This window comes from Pecten maximus, chromosome 3 (genome assembly GCF_902652985.1).
Source record: "Pecten maximus chromosome 3, xPecMax1.1, whole genome shotgun sequence".
Classification (NCBI taxonomy): Eukaryota; Metazoa; Mollusca; class Bivalvia; order Pectinida; family Pectinidae; genus Pecten; species Pecten maximus.
The window spans coordinates 43077617-43102439 of NC_047017.1; the positions used below are offsets into that span (position 1 = coordinate 43077617).

Consider the following 24823-nt stretch of genomic DNA (forward strand, 5'->3'; position numbering starts at 1 on the left):
ATCCCCGGATGCAATGCAAAAGCCGAGCCGAAAAAGAAGCAGCCGATGAAAGACGATTTGATAGGCCTATGTGTTGCGGTGTGGTTACAACTATAACTTCATAAACAGTTCGGATATGCTGTCTGAAATTTTTATCGTATCTAGTCACAATACTGTGCTTGCAGCTAAAACATGTATCCTTAAGAATGTTGTCTGCACTTTAGATCGGCCAGCTACTTTCACTTCATGATCATGTTTCAAGGGAGTTAAGTTTAAGTTATTTATGGGCGCAGGCACGGTTTTGCCTCTGTCCGTATCTATGATATAGAAAAAACATTATTTAAAAAAAAAAGATTGTGATGTACATAGTGATTGATTATGCATTATTGTTATCATTTTCAGTTTTTGATTTTGTTATCATATTACAGTATCTAGATAGACTACTAAAAGTAGATCTAATGTCCACCATTATTGAGCTGTTTAGATATATAACTGTATACAGGTATTAGTCTATACAGGGACATATATATACAGTATGTACATCCCTGGTGTATAATGGGTATTTGACTTTTAGTATGAGTGGAAAAATGCACGGCCAGGCTCACTGGGGTTCGAACCCGGACCTCCGAACACTAGCCGATGATCGACCCGGTCCAGTTCCGCTATACACTCTTCCCTCACTTTTTTTAAGTGTTCGACCCCGAAGACTTCACAACTCACAACCCAGGTTCGGGTATCCCTCGTCAAGTATTCACCTCACTTGCAACCACTTAGGTTTGGTCTGCACAAGCACCAAATGTAGTAGGAGTGGAAAAATGCACAGCCAGACCAGGGTTCCAACCCGGGACCTCCGAACACAAGCCGGATGCTCTACCGATTGAGCTACTTGGTCGCCGATTATCGACCTGGTCCATGGCCAGTTCCGCTACAGACTGATAAACATACCAGCGAAATATATTAAACTCTTCCCTCTCTTTACCTTCCTGTCGTTTTGCTTTTTTGTATAGAGGTCCTTTCCCTTTTCTCATTATTTTTTTTAGTTAAGTTGTTTCATATCTGCACCAATGAGTAATGCTGGCTATTTTCGAGATAACGAATATTTCTAAAAAGTGTTCTTTTCGTTCCAGGTGTTTAAAGTTTCACAAGAATTGACCCATTAAATCCGCTCATTTCATTTTCCTGTATTTGAAACGCTGTATTTGAACATGACCCTTTCCATGGTGTGGTGTCATTCATTTATGATGTGATTTATTTGATTATCATTGAGTCCCCAACCACAATAAATAGTACCATGTAAGTTAACTAATTTAAGGTAAAGCCTTGATAAAAGATGCTTTCACCAGATGTATGTTATTAGGAATATTGGAACCAGTGGGAAATGGTGGATGAAAACAAAACTTGCTTTACATCTACAGTGACTGGTTAAAAATCATATTTTCGTGATCACTCCAATTAGAATTCATATATTGGTATCAAAGTTATTCATGATTTCTGATAAGAGATTTATGAGGGATTTTCTGTTAATGCATCTACATTTACATACAATCAAAAAATTGACCTCCATCTAGTTGAAGATACTGTCATTAGAGAGAGTGCAATAGAAGTTGTGCAGGAAAGACTTATATAGGATCAGAGTTTGTTCATTGGAAGAAAGCATTTTTTTTTGTACCTGAGTTAATCTACAAGTGTGATTACTACATGTAGCTGTTGTGCATGTCTAGTCATGGAGGGATGAGATATTTCCTTATGGATATTTTTAGAGTTGCAAGTCTTTCCTCCTATTCTCAAGAGAGAGTCAATTCAGATGTTGGATCATATGTCACCAACAGTGACTAGAGGTATTTCTGACTTCTGTTGGTGATGGATATCGATCCCAGTGGCTGCACGACTCTGCACCATTTCTAGGTTGTTTATGTCAGCTTTTAGGTATGAGTCCCAAGGTGAGCAGGCATGTTTTCGTGATTTATAACTATATTGGATCATAAATATTATTTGAGGTCAAACTTACAGCACATTTAGTGTCAAGTGTTTTGATTTATTGTCTGATATAGTATGACTGAGCTGTATTGTTTTCTCATTTATACTAGCTAATGCAATGTGTTTTTATTTATAAAGTCTGTCTTATTTTACATTAGTGTAATGTGTTATTTCCTTAAGTCCATGAAGACCGATTTGATTGTGAAGGAACATCAAAAGATGTGTTTATTCAGAAACTGCGAGAGGTCAGATCCAGTCAGCTTCCTCCTCATTTTGTAAGTACACTGTATACATGGTAGACATGTATGCTATGCTATTGAAGAGAAACATAATGAATATTATATTCCTTAAATTTCTGTGAGATAATGCAGCTATTTAGTGGTACCATGCTAGATCAATTTGTTAGGTTTTTGTTTTGTGAATGAAAGGTCTTCTGTTTCTACTTTTGTGCTTGTCTTTTCAGAAAGATAATGGAACTACATTTTACTATGTGAAAAGGAATGGTGTGTACTTTGTAGCCACCTCTCAGGCAGATGTGTCCCCTGTCTTTGTTATTGAGATTCTAAGCAGGTATTGATATTGTTTTATTTTCTAGTTTTATAATTTATCAATATACTTTTTTGCTAAGAAAATAACTGTAATGCCATTTACTTTTACTAGTCTCTACAATCTATATATAAATTCTACATTGGTATCTGTTCATTGTGTGATGATGTTTTGTTAATGGTTTTCCATTATATTGTGACATTGTATTTGTGAACATTTACACCTGTAACTTAATTGTAAAAGATTGCAGAGAGGTATCATAAGTATGCCCTATAAAAGCAGTTGCTTTGTTGTCGGGGAATCTCATCAAACTTCATACACAATGTTAATGAGCATGATCTTTAATTGTATTTTAGGAAAAAGTGAATCAATATAATATGAATTCAATTTTTGGCATGATGAGGTTAAATGATTTAGTGAAATTAAAAGCTTAGATACATGTATATTGGATAGTATTGAAATGCAATACTCGGAAAATGATTATATAACTGATTTTGTGTTGATATTATTTTTTCATTATTTTCACATTTTTGTTTACTTGCCCTTTAAGCAGTGAGTCTATATATGCATTGGTGCGATGTCCATCACCGGCTGTCAAATTTGTTTAAATGAAAGACCTTGAGCTACATTCAAGATCATGGGTGAAATAGACTTACATTTGTAAATGTCACTTCTTCTCAATAACCAAGAGACCTGATATTTGGTCTGAAGTATGCTGGTGTGAAGGGCTAACAAGTGTTTTCAAATGAATGACCTTGACCTACATTCAAGGTCAAAGGGGTCAAAATAGCTAAAGTCTTTACATACCTTCTTCTCAATAATCAAGAGCACCAGAGACTGATATTGGGCCAGAGGCATATGGGTTTGTTCAAATGAATGATATTGACTTATCTTCATGTTACTCTGCTCAAATGTGTTAAATTCTTAATTTAAAAATAAAAATATCAATTATCAGTATGAATTTCAGAACTCAGGTGATCATTAAAGCCCATTGGCCTCTTGGTTAAATAACTAAACCTAGCATATGCTGATATTTGAATAAAGTGGTGGTAATCAGCAGATGATCGATACAGGTCTGTTGTGCCTCTTGTTTTTAAGTAAATTCAAGCTTACAATTTTTTTTATATTAATGATATGATTCCAAGTAATGGATTTCTGATTCTTTCAATTATATGACAGAATCTATCAGACATGTAAAGACTTTTGTGGAGTTGTCAACGAAGAATCTGTGCGGATGAATAGCCTCCTTGTTTTTGAAGTACTGGATGAAATATTAGTAAGGCATTCAATTTTATTCATATTCATCATCTTTTTATCATTGGCAATAATATATTTCTTTCATGAGGAACTGTTTGTGGAGATTATTGCAGGAGGATGTACTCTGGGTACCATAAAATGTGTTTGTAATACAGTATATGTTCATTTAATACTATTGAACAATATTCATGGTATGTGAATAACTTATTTTAAATTCTACCCAATTGAAATTATAATTTTGCTACTCTATGGTTGATACACTCCAATATGAGAGTACAAGTATAATTTTAATTCTAAAGCTACTCTGAATATCGTATAACTTTGATTGTTGAACATACAATGAAGTCATCTTCCCAGCTTTAGGAATTTTGTTTATATACTTGGGAAGGATGTGATATAAGTTGAGATGTTCCAAGGCTGCACTGCTTTTCGTTTTAACTTTTAACCCAACTAGTCTACATAGTCTTTATGTTTTTACTGCATGCTCATTGACTAGATTAGAATGAACTCACCATTCTCTGAAATTATTGCATTCTAATGCTAATATTATCTCTAATTTTGTGAATCATTTTGCGTCTTTTTTTCCCCCACAGGATTATGGCTATGTTCAGTTGGCTACAACAGAAAAGTTACGGCCTTACATCCAATCAGACCCAGTTATCATCAAATCAACTCGGGAACTAACCAGCGACCTTGGGTCACGAATGGTATGGTAGACCTTGAAGTTATGTTTGTAGCGCTTGTTTGGAAAATTCCGAAATACAGCATTGTTTGTAGCGCTTCTTTGGAAAATTCCGAAATACAGCTATTCAGTTATTAAATGCACAGTTTGCCTACATTTATCTGATGAAGTAGTAAAACTGATCTAACAAATGAAAGTGTTATAGCCCAATGTTGTTTTTGATTCTGAAAAAAATTCTATGTAAATCTAAAAAGAGAAAAGATATGTTGTTATAGTAGCCCAATGTGTGAGACTTTTTTTACGACGTCGCCGCGTCACAGCGTTTTATTATATGATTTAATGTTGTAGAAAAAATATCAGACATTAACAGATATTTAAGCCATTTATTCAATATATCTGCTTGCTTTGAAATCTCCTCCTCTGGAGCAAGTTGATAGTCAATAATTTCCTCCTCAAGTGAATCCTTATCCTCATCCTTGGTGACATTACATGTAATCTAGCTGCCAGTTGTAGAACTTAAAGAACTAAATAAGTTTCCAATAGTTTTTTTTACGTTGATTATTAATAGTTTTATTCAATAGTTTAGGGTTAAGATTATCAAATGTTTTGAAGTAATGGATACATGTTCTATTTATTTGTATTATGTACTGTAAGTGTTTGAGATTTTTGGATTTAAAAAGCCATGTCAAAGAAGGATCAAGCAGGGGGAACTTTGCAATCATTTTGTCCCTCACTGCCATATAGAATTTCCCGACAGTCTTGCAAAAGAAAAAATAAAATGTGATTACTTATGAATTATATTATCTGTCAAGAGTTTAATTTCTAGCTGTGGTAATTACATAAAATTTTACCTGAAAAACCAACTCAATGCCAACTGACAAAATGTGGCGTTTTATATCACATACTGCGCTTGATCTGATCGAAAAGTTAGCTTTAAACAACTTGCTTTAAAATAGTGTTATTTAGTCATGAAAATAATTATTATTCAAAGAAGTTGGTTCAAGAAGAAATACATGTTGGGCCTACTTTGAAGTACTAAGGCCAAGGAACTTATCAAGTAGACTTGGGCCAACAAAGGTATCAAGTTAAGCCTAGGTAGGTTAATAGGTATAGGTCAAATTTGAAGGACTGAATGAAATGACATGGTATAATGTCATAGTAGGTATAAGGCAACATTTGAAGAATTGGCACAGGTAGGTTTCACAAACAGATATTTTTCTGTAGATTTTGTTCTTTTCTAGAAAGATTCCTTTGACAGATTCCTTTGATATAAAGTTTTGATTTTCAGTTTTACTCTTACATTTTTAAGGACTACTTTTCTTAGGCTTAAGTTGACCTTTGTGATTTTAGTTTGGGATTGAGACAAAAGTTACTGCTGGATCAGCCTCTAGCAAGCCATTGGTGTCCTCTGCTGATCAGGTGAGTTTGAAGTAATGACTACAGAAAAGTCAGCTATAATGACCATGGAAAAGTCAGCTATAATGACCATGGAAAAGTCAGCTATAATGACCATGGAAAAGTCAGCTATAATGACCACGGAAAAGTCAGCTATAATGGCCATGGGAAAGTCAGCTATAAACACCAATGCAACTGAGAAAATTTAGTGTTGCTTTACCTTTCACATTAAGACCTTCAAAACACCAAATAAAACTAAGCTTGCAACACTTAATCATCAAGATTATCACACTGTTAATCATTGAGATTATCACGCTGTTAATCATTTAGATTATCACGCTGTTAATCATTTAGATTATCACGCTGTTAATCATTTAGATTATCACGCTGTTAATCATTGAGATTATCACGCTGTTAATCATTGAGATTATCACGCTGTTAATCATTGAGATTATCACGCTGTTAATCATTGAGATTATCACGCTGTTAATCATCGAGATTATCACGCTGTTAATCATCGAGATTATCACGCTGTTAATCATCGAGATTATCACGCTGTTAATCATCGAGATTATCACGCTGTTAATCATAGAGATTATCACACTGTTCAGATTCTCTGGTTAGTATGTAAAGAAACCTATTGTTCATTACCATCAAAGATTCAAATTTATATTAGTTTAAGTGTCACATGTAAAAGTTACAATTATTACAAACTTTAGAATAAGTTCGCTCTACCATCCTTACATCCACAATACTAATAGAGGATCTTACACTTGTGGCTATGTCATATAAAATTTAATTGACGAGTTCAATTATTTCATATGCCATGAGTCTTTAGGCATGTTTAATAAAGTTTCATATTACATAGTCACAAGTCTAAGATTCTATTTATCACATAACTACTATTTATGAGAATATAAGTAAAAAACTTTTAATTTGCTTTCTATATCAGACAGGGAAAATCTGACTCGGTTGGGATGTTTCCATCTACCCAGACAATCATACGACATCACATAGTTACTATGACGTCACAATAGCATTATTACTTGTGTCTTATGATATTTATGACATGGTCGTAAATGTATGACATGGCAGCATGGGCCAGTTATGTGATAATCAGACTTATGAGACACTCACTCTTCCCCTATCACATTAGACTGTAAACGTATTACATACACACATAATTTTAAAGTAATCAGTAGCATATTTTTTCCACCAGGAAAGCAAGAAGAATGAAATCTTTGTTGATGTGATAGAGAGATTGACAGCTGTAATCAACAGTGATGTGAGTAATACATTTGATAGTGTAATAAACATATATTTATTGGTTCTACACAGAGTTCAAACATGTTAGATATCATGGTCAAATTACCAACTCAGTAATGAGTAACATAAAGAATAGTAGCACTGTGTGTATTTAATTGTATTTTGTTCCTTCAACTTAAAGTTGAGTTGCTTTTTAAGAGATTTATTTCGACATAGATAATTCCTTTTAAATTTGATGATTACTATAAGCGTGTCTCTTTTTCATTCACATTCTGCAGGGCACAGTTTCTCGCCTTGAGGCTAATGGTAGCATAAACATGAAGAATTTCCTTGTTGACAGCTCAGAAGTAAAGATAGGCCTTAATGAGGACCTGGAAATCCGGACAGGCGCACTAAAAGGTAACACACACTTTTGACTTTCTTTGACAAAATGATGTGTAACCATATGCTTATATTTGTATTTGTACAGTTTCAAGGTATGTATAAGAACCACCCTATCGGACCTGCCAGCTTCCTCATTTCTGATTATCTCTAAACACCTGTAAACACTGATCTGCCTTCATTGTGTGTTGGAGTTAATTTTAAAAATACCTATTATTAGCTCACCTGGCCCGAAGGGCCAGTGAGCTTATGCCACGATGCAGCATCCGTCACCCGTCTGTCGTCCGTCAACATTTCCTTTAAATCCCTACTAGTCCTGAACACCTGAATGGATTTTGATGAAATTTGGTCTGGAGCATTATTGGGCCAAGGGGATCAAACGTTGTATAAACGGAGGATGTGGCTCCCCTGGGGCCGGAGGAGCGGGACCCAATAGGGGAAATTGAGTAAAGTCCTTTAATTTGTACTAGTCCTGAACGCTTGTATGGATTTTGATGAAATTTAGTCTGTAGCATTACTGGGGAAAGGGGATCAAATGTTGTATGAATGGAGGGTGTGGCTCCCCTGGGGCCAGAGGGGTGGGGCCCTATAAGGGGAAATTGAGGTAAATCCTTTAAATCCTTACTACTGCTGAACGCTTCAATGGATTTTGATGAAATTTAGTCTGGGGCATTATTGGGCGAAAGGGATCAAATGTTGTATAAATGGAGGATGTGGATCCCCTGGGGCTGGAGGAGTAAGGCCCAATAGGGGAAATTGAGGTAAATCCTTTAAATTGCGACTAGTTTTAATCCTTGAGATCCTCATCCCATAACCATATATAGCATTGCTGGACATCAAGAGATAAACACAATCCTGTTATAGATATAGGCCCTGGGGTCTTTCCCCACCTCTAGGGAAGTAGTTTCTTTGATATATCTTTGAAACCATTGAGATCCCCACCCTACAACATCGTTGGGCATAAAAAAGATAAACACAATCATAATGTAAAAATAAGCCCTGGGGTCTTTCCCCAGCCCATAACCATATATAGCATTGTTTGACGTCAACCAATATAGGTATTAACATGAACATTATTTTGATGTTTGGTCAAATCCAACCAGGTGAACGATACAGGCCCTATGGGCCTCTTGTTATGCAGATGTGCATAAAGGTAAGATTTTCTGATTTGACTTTTTTTGCTGGAGCTGGAGCATATGGCTTTTGACACTTAAAAGTTTTCCCAAAAAAACATTATAAGGGAAACTGGTCCTACGTCACCTTTGGGATTTCATGTAATAATGAAAGTACATTATATGTACTGTAGATGTGGATAAAGGAAGGAAGTTTTGATCTAAAGTGTTTGCTGCAGTTATTAACAGTTATTTACTCTTTCTACTCTAGAAACTTTGTAAGCACAATTTTCCCTACACTTTTGGTAAGATTCTTTGACAAAATTTGCTGTAGTAGGCACTGATAATAGAATGGCCTGTGTTCATATTCATGATAATCTGAAAGGTCATTACAGTTCTACATATTTCAAATCATAATTGATGTACATTAAATAAAAACAGGTTGTTGCCAAAGCTTTAGGTCTTTGAATGGTATGGTGGTATATCCCGGTATGGTGGTATATCCCGGTATGGTGGTATATCCCGGTATGGTGGTATATCCCGGCCTGTTGGATCATTTTGGTCTTTCTTGATGACATTTGCTGTATTTGCATTTTAAAGGAACCTTCAAACATGTCATTCTGATATATAGATATGCTTATACAACATAAGTATTTAGGTTTCTATCTTCCTGAAATTCCTAATGTAAATACAGTGTATCATCATTATGATGCTAGTAAGGAAAATATGAAGTCTCTTTAATAAATTATTTTTGTATAGTATAAACCTTGTTGTGGCTATCTGCAAGTTACTTATTAAACAAGTCACTTACCGTAGCTGTGAAATATATGTATGATTATTCATGTATCTTCCTTTGGTATGTGAACATTATCATAGAATACAACTTAATTATTGCAAATATTAAATATCATGATTTTTAGATGCATTTGACCCCATTCCCTTCATCTTATACTTTTCCAGCTTATGGTGACCAAGTACAACTTGACCACTGTACTTTTCACCAGAAAGTGAGACTGGAGGAGTTTGAGAAGTCAAAAGTATTGAAAATACATCCATCTGTGGGAGAGGTCAGTGAAAATAATTAAGACCTGGTGTTAGAGATACAGATGCCCTATATTAATCATTCTGCATCTGCCTGTCCACAAATTTTGTTCCAAGCTGATAACTTTATTGAATGATTCAGATACAATTTTTGTTCAAAAACTGATAAATTTATTTACTGATTCAGATGAAGTTTTGTCAGCTGATTCAGATGAAGTTTTGTAAGATCACAAAACTAAACTTTATTGACTGAGGTTTGGACAGTTCACAAAAATACACACTGGGGTCAAAGGTCAAGGTCATTAGCGCAAAGGTCAAAGTCAAATCTTGTTTCTTTTTCTTTTCACTGATAAACATTTTTCTATGATATGATGAACAAAGTTGGTCAGAACTAAACAAGAAGTTATTTGACCACAGGCCAAAGTCACTGGGTCAAAGTTCAAAGTAAATCTTGTAACTTTTTACTGCGGATTAGCATTTTGTTATGACATTATGAACCAAAGTTGGTCAGAATAAAAAAAGGAGTCAATTTTAACTGCTGAAAGGTTTGACAGTCACTTGGTCAAAGGTCAAGGTCAAATGTAGCTTTACACTAATGGACATTTTGTTATGACATAAATGAAGCAAAGCTGGTCAGAATCACAGAATGACTTGGCTGTTAGTAAGAGAGGTATAAATCTAATGTTTAAATAAGACAAATCATAGCTGACAAATTGGTATCATCTTGGTACAAAAATATTTCCATTAACCCAGCATACGAGGGCTGATTGATAAGTTGTGAGCCTCATATTGAAGGATTTAAATATTTCCAGACATATTGTATTATTTTTCAACATAATCCCCTTCAGTATCTACACACTTTTGCCTGCGGTGTTTAAGGGCCTCAATGTCTCTTTTATAGAACTCCCTTTTTTGGCTGGTCAGAAAGTCATCCAATGCATGTTAGGGTTAGGATTAGGGTGCCTGAAATAGCTGTTTTCAGATTTGGAAACAGATGAAAGTCTGATGGAGCGAGATCAGGTGAATAAGGCGGATGCTCAATCAATTTTAATGCCATAACCATGAATGGCAGCCATGGCAATGACAGACTCGATATAAACTAACCAAATGAGACTAGTCCTTGGGTGCACGGCCCTATATAGTCAGATGTCTGTATATATCTATGGTAGTCATATCATTATTTCAGCTTTCCTTGATGACATACAGTGTTTCTGGGGAAGGTGCCCTCAGTCCACCATTTAGGATTCTACCTTTTGTGGACCACACAGAAAACAGTCGGTAAGTACGAGCGGCTATTTTGTCATGTTTCTGTGTGTTGTCTCTTTGTTTGTTTGTTTGTTTGTTTGTTTGTTTGCTGGGTTTATCGCCCTGAGAACAGCCATGGTCATTTTGAGGCAGGGTCTCCTTGTAGTAGTTGTTGACTACCTCACAGAACAGCATCTGCCATCCAGAGCAATAAAGGTAAATTGTCTTGCCCAATGACACAACCACAACAGCACAGACTGACCGGATTCTCAGCTTCTTGAACAACATAAACCAATAAGTGTAGTGAGTGGTGGAAATAGCGCACGTCAGATCTTCACCTGAGGTTATATGGTATTTTGTGAGTCATTGATTATCATGCAGTGACAAAAAATAAACATAGATATGGCCATAAATTTAAATGTTATGTAAATTGTCGTGAGGGCACTTTGTTATACACTTTAATTTAAAAAAAAATATGTAATGAAATAAAGGAAAACTTTTACCTTTATAGAACATTTTGTTTACTCTATGATATTTATTTTTCCTATGCAGCATACTCTTCACTGCTGGTACATATACCTGGCCATGGTTAATTTTCTCCTCAGACAAGTCGTTTCTCCTTGCACTTTTTCGATGAAGAAATGCTGCATATTTTTGACACCAACACTTTTATCTGTTACTAGTACTAATGATTTTAATATCTGTTCAATCATTGTTTTTATCTCTGATTTTTTACTTTTGCCCTTCAGAGACATGTCCTTGACCCTGCGATTGAAGAGTGAATCACCAGTAAACACTCAGGCAGTCAATATCTGTGTTCGTATCCCAGTACCTCACAACACCACCAGGTTTGTCTATATATTATATAATGTAGATAAAAACCCATTGTGAAGTATGTGTACAAAAAATGGTCATGGTACATGTATATTGACCCACGCCCCTTCCAAACCACCACTCTCATTGATACTAATTACATTGTACATACCCTTTTCCACTGTCTGTACTACCATAAAAGCCATTGTGAAGTAACTTAAAAAATTAGACCAAAATTGGAGTGTGGGGTAGTGGTGGTGGTGGATGTTGGGAATCTAGACTATTTGTTTTGTGTATAACATAGTTTCTCAAAGAGTAATATGTTATTCAAACCTTAGCTGGAATATAGTTGCATACATTGTAGTATGGAAATCATGAGGCAACCAAGATAAAGATACAGATAAATTGATTTTTATTGTTTTGGTGTATTTTGGGGTTAAAATCCTTAGATTTTCAGAATGTGTATTTTTAAATCTTTATTGTTTATCTGATAGACTTACAAATTAATTTGTAGACACATTTGAGACTTACAAATTAATTTGTAGTCACATTGGAATAAATTCTGTAATGTATCAGATGTATTTTCACCTCACTTTTCAGGAAGACTACTTTGTTTGGGTAAAATTGTCTTATTAATGGGAACTTTGAGAATTGGTGATTTTGCAAAATTTGATATTTGTTTTTTTCATTATTTACACATGTCTGTAACATATACAGGGTGCTTCCATACTGTCAAGTAGAGGGTTTTTTGGTTGTTATTAGAAAAAAGTACTTAAATTTGAGTGAATTTTGGAGTTTGATCAAAACTTGTATTATACTGACATAGCAGGACAGATGAGAATTACAATTACACGTAATTTTTGTTTATGTTTATGGATTATGTTCTGTAGCTGTCCATTTTTACCTTGTAAATGAATACTTTTACAGTATATCACAACACCTAGAAGGTCCAGGGCAGATGGCAGAACTGAGACAAAAGGTGAATGACAAGAAGATTGTATGGAAGATAAAGAAACTTCCTGGGCAGACCGAAGTAACGGCTCAATTTAGGGTATGATAACACTCAAATCTGTTTCCAAGTTTACTTATTGAACATGATGCATTGATCATTGTGGCTGATAACTGTTCTTTAATTGTGGCAAATAAATATTTTAGAAATTTATGTTAGATTCGATTTATTAATACATTTATTGTATGTTTCACTGCTAATTTCTGCAGTGGATTGCTTTTCAGAATTTGCAAAATGTTTCCTTAAAATACTTTAAGGGTATAATTGATATTTTGTCTCTTTTAGGTGATCAATCAAGGCAATGGGAAACTGAACAAACAAGAATTAGGGCCAATGGTTGTGGAGTTTGAGATATCTAAATATACATGTTCTGGACTAAAAGTTAGGTTCCTACAAATACCTGTTCAGGACCCTGCTAACACTCCTCATCGCTGGATCAGATCTATGACTGTCAGTGACTCCTACCTCGTCAAAATATGAATTTAATGAAATTGGAGCTGTACATTGTTATTTGTAATAGTCGTTGTTTTTTTAAAAGAATGGCATGTTGTTAAAATGAAAAGTTGTCCACCTTTTTCTGGTCAGCTAGACTATCAGAAAATACCCGACTGATATCAAACATTATAAGGCATCCCCTCAAATGAAGGAAACAACACTATTATATTATTTATTGTAAGTATACGTTGTATTTTGATTTTACATGCAACATTTCAGTGACAACCTTCGCCAGACAAAAGATCAGTTAAGAATGTGTGGAGTTTTATTACCTATATTATATGTGTATTAAGGTTTATTACAAATTTTGTATTTTAGCGACTACAGTAATAAAAGTCTGATTTAAGCCTTTAGGTCTCTTGCATTATCAGAATAAAATTTTAACTATCTCCTATTCTATAAAATTTCTACCAAAAGAAATCTCTGTTGACATTCCATGTTTTACTTTCAGGTTTGCTTTTCAAATATCATGGCATGTTTTTTCTAAAATGCATCTTCACAACATTTGAGTGATTGAGAATGAATTTGCAACCAATTATCTTATTGTTACAATGAACAGCCTATTTTTACAGTTGTAATCTGTTTTTCATAACTCAATAAATTATCATTCATTCCCTTCCCATAGTTACTAAAATGTCTTCAAAAAATCTTTATTGTATGCCCTTAATAAATTATAATCACGCAACTTTTAAAATGTTTCAGCTTCTAAAAGCTCATACAAAAACAAGTCTCTTAAATGTCGGCAGGATCATTTTCAAACCTGGACCCAGGGGTTGCTGCTCTTCTTTCATACCTTGATGAAATCTCTTAAATGGTTTTCCCAAAATGTTCTAGGGATAATGCTCAGCAGAATTTCACAAGTTAGACTTTTAAATACATGTATACATTTTTTTTTAAATCAATTGTTTTTCATGTGGAAGTATGTATTTCTTGTGGAAATAGTGCAATAAATTATTCAACAAACTGTTCAGTCTATTGTTTTATACATGCAATTGTTCAAAGGAATACAACCAAGAAAGTATTGTTCAAAGGAATACAACCAAGAAAGTGCTGGTCATTGTTCAAAGGAATACAACCAGGCACTACTTTCAGTGTACATGGTCGAAGTACATGTATGTACTTTGCCCAATTTTCTTACTGTACCTTATATTTATATAAGATAATGATATCACGTTGCCAGGTATTTTTGTCTTATATGTCATCACTGGAAACCAGGGGACTATAGTTTGATGATGTGTCTGTCTGTCCTTCCATACTTTCTCTTGTCCTGGCTCGTAACTCTTACAGTCACTGGAACTTTATACTTGGGACCAGAGATCACCTAGGACCCATCTTGAACGAAGGAAATGCTCTGCTCCATATCACAAGTGCCCAAAGTATCACTATTGGGTCCAGTTTCATCAATATTCCTTAACTTAGTTTTTTCACAGAATGTCATTAAAGAATATTCAATGAGGGTTCCTTATCTTAGATTTTTCTTTGAATTCTGTAATGCTTTCTTTCCTATGGAAAAATATGAAGTTGAAGAATTTCCTAATTTAAGGAACGTTGCTGAAACTGGAGCCAGGCATCTCCTGATGTCAGTGTTGCCCCAGTACATACCTATAATTTATTAACCCAGCTATCTTTGTGACCTCCTGATGTCAATGTTGCCCCATTACATAACTATAATTTATTAACCCAGCTATCTTTGTGACCTCCTGATGTCAGTGTTGTCCCATTACACACCTATAATTTATTAACCCAGCGATCTTTGTGACCTCCTGATGTCAATGTTGCCCCATTACATACCTATAATTTATTAACCCAGCGATCTTTGTGACCTCCTGATGTCAATGTTGCCCCATTACATACCTATAATTTATTAACCAAGCTATCTTTGTGACCTCCTGATGTCAGTGTTGCCCCATTACATACCTATAATTTATTAACCCAGCGATCTTTGTGACCTACTGATGTCAATGTTGCCCCATTACATACCTATAATTTATTAACCAAGCTATCTTTGTGACCTGATGTCAATGTAGCCCCATAGAATACCTATAATTTATTAGCTATATCTTTGTGGCTAGCAACAGCAACACAAGACAGGTGTACGGAAACTTTTATATATTTCATAAAAATAATGTTGGTTCTTGAAATCAACAATAAACAAAGACATCACATGAATATAAGAGATTTACGAAACATCCAATGTTGTTCTCCACATTGGTGTGTAGCATTAACTATTCTTCTCCTTTTGTATTTTTCCGGGGATATTTTAACTATGTTGGACTGATCAGATTGGCTCCATCTCTTCCATGTCCGAATCGTCAGACTCGCCATCCAATGTTTCATCGTCATCATCGAAATCATCAAATTCTCTTTCCCGTTCGATAATAACGTCTAGTACGTGTGTGGGTATATCCTTTCGTGTCAGTGATATGTTCCATTTAACACGGATGTTCGGAGCACACTCGAGTGCCCGGAAAAACATTCCAACATCAATCTTGGTTCCTGGGTCCTCCACGTCTCTGGTAACGTCTCCTGGAAACGGCATCCCGATAATCATCGAGAAAAGTTTACCTGTAACAGACAAGCGTATATTGACAAAAGTTTACCTGTAACAGACAAGCGTATATTGACAAAAATTTAACTGTAATAAAGAGTGAAAACATTATCTTCCATAACAATATCGACGGTAGCCCGAGTTTCCTCTGGCCCTGTCACCATGTCTGGTGTACCAGACATGGTGACAGGGCCAGAGGAAACTCGGGCTATATCGACGGGTGTTAGTCAAAGTCATTCCAACATTTCTACCCCTTAGAGTCCGGGGCCTTAGGAAGTTGTAATATACATGTTTCAACCACAGGTGCCTGACTCGTTTTATAAACAAATAACATATAAGAGTACATATAAATCTCATTTATATGTACTCTTATATGTTATTATTTTATAAAACGAGTCAGGCACCTGTGTTTCAACATTGAAGAAAAAGCATGCCGTGCCTTCAATGGAGCTTAGGCAATAGCGTAGGTAACCCTTGGTTAGCGAAAATGCCAAAACCCGCGACTTCGGTTTTTTATGACGTCAACAATATTTTGTACCTGTTTTTTATGACGTCAACAATATTTTGTACCTGAAATTAAGATGTTATGTTTAATGAAGTCGTGCAAATGGGTATATTTTGAAGATTCTCTTAAGAATTTTAACTTCTATTATACAGTATGTGTCACAGATTTTCATTAGTATTTAGTGGATCACAATAGCTACATAACTGAAAAATATGTATAAAAAGCGTGGATGTCACTGACAACGTTTTAATTGAATGAAAATGTTGGCATATAGAAACTTGAAACGTTGAGAAAAATGACAACTTTGTCCCTCCAATAAACTCTACCGTCCACTTATATTCCGAATACACCACAATCCGACGCGTGCTGAAAATGTGATGACTGGGAAACAAAAACCAAAAAATAAATCGCAGCTAGATATATAGTCAGAACCCTTCGACCAACAATCTGTCAGAATGTCAGTCTATGAAAAAACACTGTGGACCAGGAAAGAATGAAAACCGCAAAACATTTTATATTCAATGGCAAACTTCAAGCAGTACTATTGTCCATAAGGTATTCCTATATAACCATTGGAAGTCGGTCTGATGCGTACACTGTGACATTGCTAATTCACAAGAATGATATCTACACCTGCAATCTCGTTATTTTCAACAGTTTTCCAGATTTTATCGGAAATCGCAAAACAATTATTTCTGCTGTTTGTTTCCATGGAAATCCGAAAAGGTACAAAAATCATTATTTCATTATAGCAAATAGCCACATGAATGTTCGTGAAGTTTTCCTTGGCAATTTTGGAGATGTGCAAAACAGCAAAGTAGTTATATCTGCTTTTTGTTTCCATGGCAACAGAGAAGTAAATCCATGATCGCAAGAAAGTTGCACGTGATCTTGTAATCAAGTACATCCCTAATACATGACGACTATACGTGTATACACGGTGCTTTGTTACCATGGAGACAGACCACTTTCCGGTAATTGGCGATGACACAGTTCCTGACTTATGTTCATCAAGACTTCCTCCATATTCAGACAAACTCCACACGTAGAACTCATGAATAGACCAAAATCACAAAGGGGACGGCGATTTCTGTTCTCTGATTATATCAGTGGAAACTGGAACCTCTGTCAGGTAGGAATTCTTCAGTATATGCAATCGTACAAATTGTGCATGATTCATGCATTTAATGTCATTTGATAGTATACTGCATTACAATATGCACATGGTCATCTGTAGAAGATATATGCATGCATGAGAATATTCTATAAGACAACGTGTGTCGTGCTTTTCACAAGTGATCATGCATGTTTCACCGATTCTATCTCTAACGACATTTTAAAATTAAGATGATGAACAATGTTGTTCCCATTCACCCATATTCCACTATAACTCGGTATTACCACAAAACAACGACCGTCGGTTTATCCCGGAACGCCAAGTTGATTAAGATATATTCGTATTTTATAGGCACAATTACACTAACTTGTGTTACATAAATGTAACTAGCACGTAAGTCATATGTTAACTATGTCTTAAGTATGAACTAGACGAACACTGGCAATGCCAAAAAAAATCTGTTTAAAAGAGATAAAAAAAAAGTTATACCTAAAATCATCAAATTGATATAACGATGATGTGTATTGTAATGTGTATTGTATTATGCCGACTTTCAAAGGAATGTAAATCCTGCACATACAATATGCCTTACTGCCTTGTCCGTGCCATTACATTATCTTGGTCACGGCACCATAATGTCCAAACCTACCTTGGATGGCAACACGGTCGCTTTTGTTATCCAAGAACACACAATCAGCCATGAGACCCTTCTGTCGCCGTCTCTGTGGTAGGCGACAGTTGCCGTGGTTTTCAGCCATTATGAGTTTCAACCCCACTGGATTTTTTGGGTCCCACGAAAGTATGGCAGAGATGGACCTCATCTTCTGTATCAGCTGCTGTCCCTCCCTGTACATACTGGCCTCGCGAGCCGTGTCCTGATCTAAAGTGGTGTAGAATTTAAGGTTGCGGCCCAGTAGATTGTGGAGCCAGTGAGGGTAAAGCAGGTCGCCTCGGTGGCGGGGCACGTAGTAAGTCCGTGGAGGAAACCCCGTGCTAGGGTCCACACCCTCCCTCTCATTGACGTGTATGACTATGGGAAAGGACATGTGCATGTTTGAGGTGTACATCGTGTACTCTGTTGGCTCCGGTCGATGTGTGTAGGAATGCTCCTGAAACAACTGTTTAGCCACCATCGTTATTTCCGTAGCCTGTTCTGGTGTCATACGCAACATGATTGAAAGTTTAACTTCAGCCTTGATACAGTGGTGTATATATACATGCATGGCTATTATGACGTCACCGCTAAGATGAAGATTTCACGTTGACTGTGACGTCATGGTACCACAGTCGAAATGTGATGTCATAATACAATATTACTGACTGTAACTCAATGGTTATACAGTGCGTCTTCTTAATCTACTTCTACCATGCAAGTGTTAATGTCATGTATGGAATGGATGGCGCAAGAAATGGAGAGAACATAATCAATATTTGAAAGATGAGATTGCAGTTTTGAATGAGGATATGACTGTGTCTGCTGATGAAATTTCAGACGGTATATAATGAGTTCGGCATAGAGACGCATGTGAGCCGGCAATTGAAAATCTTACTATATGACGTGAAAACTATGCCGCGGGAAGAATATCATAATTAAATATTTTTGCCTGTGCAAAATTATTTTTACATATACAATATTTTATTTTTGACACACTTCGCGCCATATTATACAGCTATATGAGCAGTATCAACGTGTCGGACTGTCCATGTGTTGTTTCTGTAGGCAAACTGTTAGTTTGTAGCAACGTTTGTGACTCTAAATTATTGTGGATACTTGAAAATATTCCAAAATCCAAAAAGATTGGAGCAGGTCGGAAGACGTGTCGTCTGTTTAATTTTAACTTCCCACTGCCATTCTTAGTACAATAAAGTCAGGGCTACAGTCCTACTGGATACTGTTTACTCCAGAAGTGGAATTAATGGCAAACCTCCACAGATCTTTTGATTAATCCTGAACATCCGCTATATTATGTTTCTTAGAAAAGTTTGAAATCCATACTCTTTACACTATCACCCCTCCATTCAAAACTTAGGAACTCCTGAAATCGTTCTGTGATGTGACTTTCTTTAGTATATTACATTATAGGGAGCATATTCTTTAAACATTGCTGATGAGAATGATTGAATTTTTGATCTACATACAGACTATTAGTTTAAACATATTTTATTTGCCTTTGATTGGTTCATAATGACAAATAGGATTGGGGCACAAGTTCTAAAACTTATCGAGGCCCTCTCCTGAACATACATCAAATATTAACAGTGAATCATGGCTGCATATTAGCTATCAATAAATGTGCTCATTTTGTAAATACTTTACAAAGAAATACAATTGCAATTACAATTTCAATTGGACCTTGTTATCTCGCGCTCTCCTGATGGCTAGAAATGGGACTGTTTCTGTGTTTATAATAGACTCAATAATATTTCAGTTGTGTATTCAATTTTTTAAGATTGTATGTTGCTATGTGATTTCCGAACAGATGATTCTTCCTGCTTCGAGATAACAAGGTCCGACTGTTATTATTTGGATAAATAACACTGTTGGTAAGGATAAGCAAAGCAGAAAAAGAAAAAAAAAGAAAGAAAATAGTTAAAACTGGTTGTTGACAGCTGTTTCAATGCCAAATTTTTAGCACAACATTTTTTACCCGATTGCCGCATGAATTGATTAAAAGTTGTATTTCTTAAGAAAGATGTTAAGGTGCTAAAACGGTCTGTATCTTTAATGTATTTGCATACGTAGTTAAAAATCTCATTATTCAGGTCTTCAGACAGATTTGGGTTTCCCCACAAGAAGGTATTTATATCATATAACAAAATGTCTGGAAGATTTAAACTTCTGAGATTGTTTAGTAATTGATTTCTAGGTAGTGTATATAATGGGCAAGAATAGAAGAAATGAAAATTGTTTTCAGTATCTCCGCATGAACACGACGGATCGTTAGTTAAGTTGACCCTAAATAGATCATCCTGGAGAATACTGCATTTGTTTCTAAGTCTTGTGTGTAAAATTGTGAGTTTCCTGTCTCTATGGCCATAGTGAGAAATTTTGGAGTTGAGATTATATCAAGTTTTATTTGATTTTTAAAGGCGACAAGAGAGTTAGTGGATTTTAATGTGGGGGCAAGGGAATTCCATTGGGATATAGAAGAGGGTATAAACGATTTCCTAAATAATTTGGTCCTACATCTTGGGATTGTAAAGTCGTTCAAGTTTCGAGTGGAATATGCAGATGCTTCAGAGCGCAAGTTTGGTAAAAGATCTGAAAGATAATTTGGTGTCATATTGTTTTGAATGCGAAATATAGTTGATAGTTTTAATTGTTTACGACGTTCTGATAGTAGTTCCCAACCTGTTTCATAATATAAAGATTGTCTTGATGCATAAACAGGTAAACCTGTGACTATTCGAGCGGCCAATAATTAAGCTTTTTCAAGTTTCTCTGAGTCCTGAAGAGAGCAAACGTCCCAAACTACAGATGCGTATTCTAAAAGAGGACGGATATATGTTTTATAGAGTATTGATAATGAAAATCTGGTCACTGTGTATTTAAGTTTTTTTTAGTAAGATTATTTTTTTTATAAGCTGATTTGGCAATGCAATCGATGTGGTAAGACCAATTACCATCACTTGAGAAATTGAGCCCTAGGTGTTTATGGTGTTGAATAAATGACATGCTGACATTTTGAAAAACAATATCTGGTATTTGTGAGTTTCGTCTTTCTGAGAAAAGGTTAGCATTTGTTTTTTCAGCATTAAATCTCATCAACCTTTTTTTAGACCAATTTTCTAACATTAGCATATCATGATTAATAAAGGCTTCAATCTCCTGAGTAGATTGGGCTGACTTTCTCAGTGAGGTATCATCAGCGAAAAGTCTACTGACGCTTATCATATTTTCGGCAATATCGTTAACATAAATTAAAAAAAGTAAAGGACCCAGCACTGAACCCTGGGGTACCCCAGCTGATATATATAATAATTTAGAGTAACTTGACTTTTAGATAACTCTTTGTTTTCTGTTTGATAGATAATCTTTTAACCATAATAAAAAAATTCCAGTTATTCCATATTTTTCTAATTTATGTAGTAATCCTTTATGCCATACCCTGTCAAAAGCTTTAGATAGATCACAAAAAACAATACAACATTCCTCTTGAATATCTATGGCAGAAGCAATATTATGGTAGACCTCCAATAACTGAAAGACAGTTGAGTGATTTGGTAAAAAACCTGACTGATATTTGTAAAATAAATCATTAGATTGAAAAAAAGTTATATATATTTTTAAAAACAAGACGCTCAAACACTTTGCTAATGCAGCTTAATAATGAAATCGGTCTGTAGTTTGACACAAGGCTGGGATTGTCTTTTTTAAATAAAGGAACAACATTTGCGATTTTCCAGCTATTTGGGAAACAATTTTCAGAAAGTGATCTGTTAAATAAAATACACAATGGTTTGCAAATAGTAGAAGCTGTATTCTTTAACACCCTGTTACTAATTTCATCTGGTCCTGTAGCTTTGTTAATATCTAATGTTTTTAATACATCTTCGACCTCTGTTTCACTAACATTTACATCTGTTACAGAGAAGTTCGAAGTAACTGGTTGTGGTAGGTCAGTATTAGGTTCGTCAATAGTTGATATTGATGCAAAATAAGAGTTAAGAGTTAAGAGACTATTGACATGTCGAGTGTAGTGGAAACTGGACTGGGGTGAGCACAGGTGTCCAGGTAACTCAAATGGTTAGTACATCCATCTAGAGTTCGGAGGTCCCGGGTTCGAGTCGTATGTCGTGGCATTTTCCTTCTCCTGTTACATTTGGCTCCCAAATATATACCCACGGATGTGGTATAGGGTCTCGTGTGTGTGTTCGGAGTAATAAGGAGAACCTGTATATTCTAAGACAAAACTATGTTGACAACTCGGTACAAATCTGTTGTCCGGCCCCATATGGAATACGCAACATCAGCTAAGAAGGATTATCCAATGACGCCTCGGGTTTTCTTTGATCTTTTGTTGGCGATATATTGCATACTATGTGATATTTCAAATATCACATATGTGATATCTGAAATATCACATGGCATTTCTGATTGGTTCATGCCTCAGTCTTGAGGCGGGGCCAATTTCAAATGTAGGCGTGACAAATGAACAAAGACAGGAAATGCATTTCAAACAAAATTTAATGAAATACGAGTGCCGTTTAGAAATTTTCCGTCTTCTTTCTTCACCTTGTATGCACGTACAGCCCTGCTGCGATGTACCGTTCTGTCCATAATGAGTTGTTCATCAAAACCTGACCAAACAGAATATAAAACCCTGTTCATATTTTATTAAGTAAAATCTATTTTAACAGGTCAGTAAAAAAAGCATACATTACATGATTACATATAAAATTTCAGTCATTTAAAAAAAATGGTTATACAGATTACGCTAAATGTAACAATATACTTTCGTTGCACAAAAATCCTATCATAAACAAAATAGTGATGAAAATGATAACAAGACGAGTGAATATAAATACCGATTAACCGATTCATTGATTTCTTTTAACAATTTCACGGATTTTGAAAGGATTTTGTGACATTGTGAACGTCGAAATTTACGAAAAATATTTCATTTCACAATTTGTTCAAACGATATGATTTTAGACTTACCTGCTTGGTAAAGGGAAGTAGCGCAGGTCCTCTTTCCGGAATGGTTTATGTAATTTCCCTCGAATCCTGCAGCCTTTCACATGTTTTTCACATTACCATTCAGTTCATTTACAACAATTGGCTGAGTTAATTCCTTGGTATCAACTATTCCAATGTCAATAGCTACCGTGTCACTATTGTCACTTTCCTGCGTTACGTAGTATAGCAGGAAATATATGTCTGAGGGTTTCGTATTTAGTAGTTATGAATATTCATGGATAGGAGCGAGGTGCACGAGTTTTGCGTGAGGGTACACGTGTCTAGGAGAGTACAGGTGAGAATACAGGTGAGATAGTCATTCTAGCCAGAGACCCGCATGGCAGTACACCGTTCTAGTCTATATTGTATTTACATTTATATATACATGTAGGTAGGGTTAATGTTTGTATTGATATTATTACCACTTTTGTGTGAAGATACTGATAGGGGTAAGACGTCAAAAGGTTTTCCAGAGTTTTTGTCTCATTGAGTTTGACCTCTGGTTTTTAACCCTGGACGTTGCGCACAAGCACATGCTGTATATATGTGCTTATGGAGTGATTTGAAGCTTAGCTCAAATTTCATTAGTAAAGTGTGGGAGTGAGAGTAGACAATGTTGTATTGACACTGTATTATTACCAAATATGCTGCAAATAAAAGTCGGTCCATCAAGTCTCTCGGGCAGGCTACTTCCAAAAAGTATTTTGGTGTTGAGTTATATATATTATATATGGTTTGAGTATATCACAGACCTTCAAGTTCATACTCATACTTGTCTACGGCCTGTGATAATGTTATATCGTCGAGGTCAGTGAACACATCGACATCAGTGATCAGTACCTGATCCGTCATGGTTGACAGTCTCACTAGAAATGAATGCGCTACTGTGACAGAAAACAAAACGTGTCAGAAATTGGCGGGAAACATATCACAGTGACAGGTTCTGATCAATTTTATAGCTCCACCCCTAGACACGTGGGTGACAAAACCTCGGCTGCCATTGGATAAAACAGATACAAAATGGGTACTCGTGACGTATCGGATATATCACACTCGTGCTACGCACTCGTGTGATATATCCGATACATCACTCGTATCCATTATGTATCTATTACTAGTGCTACTCTAGAAAACGTTCAAAGGAGAGCAAGTAAATTAAATCAATCAAGGACAAGCCTTAATACCAACAATGATTGTACTGACGCTTGTGGGCTGACATGGTGGACGTCTATCGAATTATGAACAACATACCCAGTAAATACTTGTAACACGGATAAACTATTTCCACCAATAATAACAACAATACCAGAAGGAACAGTAAGAAGCTTCAGAAGAAGTATTGCAGAACGGTTAGGAAATAAGCTGGAATACCTTACCAAATGAAGTTGTGTGTGCCGAAACATTAAATTCCTTCAAATCCAAAATTAATGAACACTGGAAAGGACTAACCATCAAATTCCGGCCCAACTGCTTCTCTGTTGAATAATCCGAACTTTAAACGAATAGAGAAGACAACCAAATGGCTTACCTTCCTAGCCAAACAGAAGAGCTCGAGGACAAGTAACAAGACTTTGTTGAAGGAAGGAGGAATGTAACGCGCGGAACTGGGCTGGGCTGAACGCCTTTGAGCAAGGGTCACTTTTGTCTTGGGTTCGGAGGACACGAGTTCGAGTCCCGATTTTAACACCCACAGTTAAAATCATTCTCGATATGTGCTACAACTGCTTAATTAACATCCAGGGTTAAATTAGCCTCGGTGTAGTACATATCGAGAA

The 24823-nt window shown here is 35.7% G+C and overlaps 2 protein-coding genes and 1 long non-coding RNA gene across 3 annotated transcripts; 1 reads left to right on the forward strand and 2 right to left on the reverse strand.

Annotated features, from left to right (window-relative positions):
• The first annotated feature begins 1 nt into the window (after position 1).
• LOC117324272 (AP-4 complex subunit mu-1-like) lies at positions 2 to 14162 on the forward strand. Its single transcript, XM_033880055.1, has 13 exons — positions 2 to 173; positions 2146 to 2231; positions 2420 to 2526; positions 3682 to 3778; positions 4353 to 4466; positions 5792 to 5860; positions 7056 to 7121; positions 7381 to 7501; positions 9556 to 9662; positions 10823 to 10914; positions 11631 to 11729; positions 12622 to 12745; positions 12989 to 14162. The coding sequence occupies exons 1-13, from the start codon at positions 116 to 118 to the stop codon at positions 13181 to 13183; spliced, it is 1335 nt and encodes a 444-aa protein (XP_033735946.1). The 5' UTR covers positions 2 to 115; the 3' UTR covers positions 13184 to 14162.
• A 1133-nt stretch (positions 14163 to 15295) lies between these two features.
• On the reverse strand, positions 15296 to 18611 carry LOC117324273. Its single transcript, XM_033880056.1, has 2 exons — positions 18018 to 18611; positions 15296 to 15763 (listed from the first exon to the last, which is right to left on the reverse strand). Exons 1-2 carry the CDS (start codon positions 18589 to 18591, stop codon positions 15477 to 15479), a joined length of 861 nt encoding a protein of 286 aa, XP_033735947.1. The 5' UTR covers positions 18592 to 18611; the 3' UTR covers positions 15296 to 15476.
• Positions 18612 to 22538: 3927 nt separating this feature from the next.
• Positions 22539 to 23202, reverse strand: LOC117324274. Its single transcript, XR_004531949.1, has 2 exons — positions 23031 to 23202; positions 22539 to 22669 (listed from the first exon to the last, which is right to left on the reverse strand). It is a non-coding gene; the product is annotated as an uncharacterized LOC117324274 (long non-coding RNA).
• Between the last annotated feature and the right edge of the window lie 1621 nt (positions 23203 to 24823).

What these genes read in the sequence shown, in the direction of transcription:
- LOC117324272 (XM_033880055.1), top strand. Translation starts at nt 116, where the DNA reads ATGCTGTCTGAAATTTTTATCGTATCTAGTCACAATACTGTGCTTGCA. An exon ending in GCGACCTTGGGTCACGAATG is followed by an intron (nt 4,467 to 5,791) that starts GTATGGTAGACC and finishes TTGTGATTTTAG; the next exon opens with TTTGGGATTGAGACAAAAGT. An exon ending in GTACCTCACAACACCACCAG is followed by an intron (nt 11,730 to 12,621) that starts GTTTGTCTATAT and finishes ATACTTTTACAG; the next exon opens with TATATCACAACACCTAGAAG.
- LOC117324273 (XM_033880056.1), bottom strand. Translation starts at nt 18,591, where the DNA reads ATGCATGTATATATACACCACTGTATCAAGGCTGAAGTTAAACTTTCA. An exon ending in CGACCGTGTTGCCATCCAAG is followed by an intron (nt 15,764 to 18,017) that starts GTAGGTTTGGAC and finishes TGTCTGTTACAG; the next exon opens with GTAAACTTTTCTCGATGATT.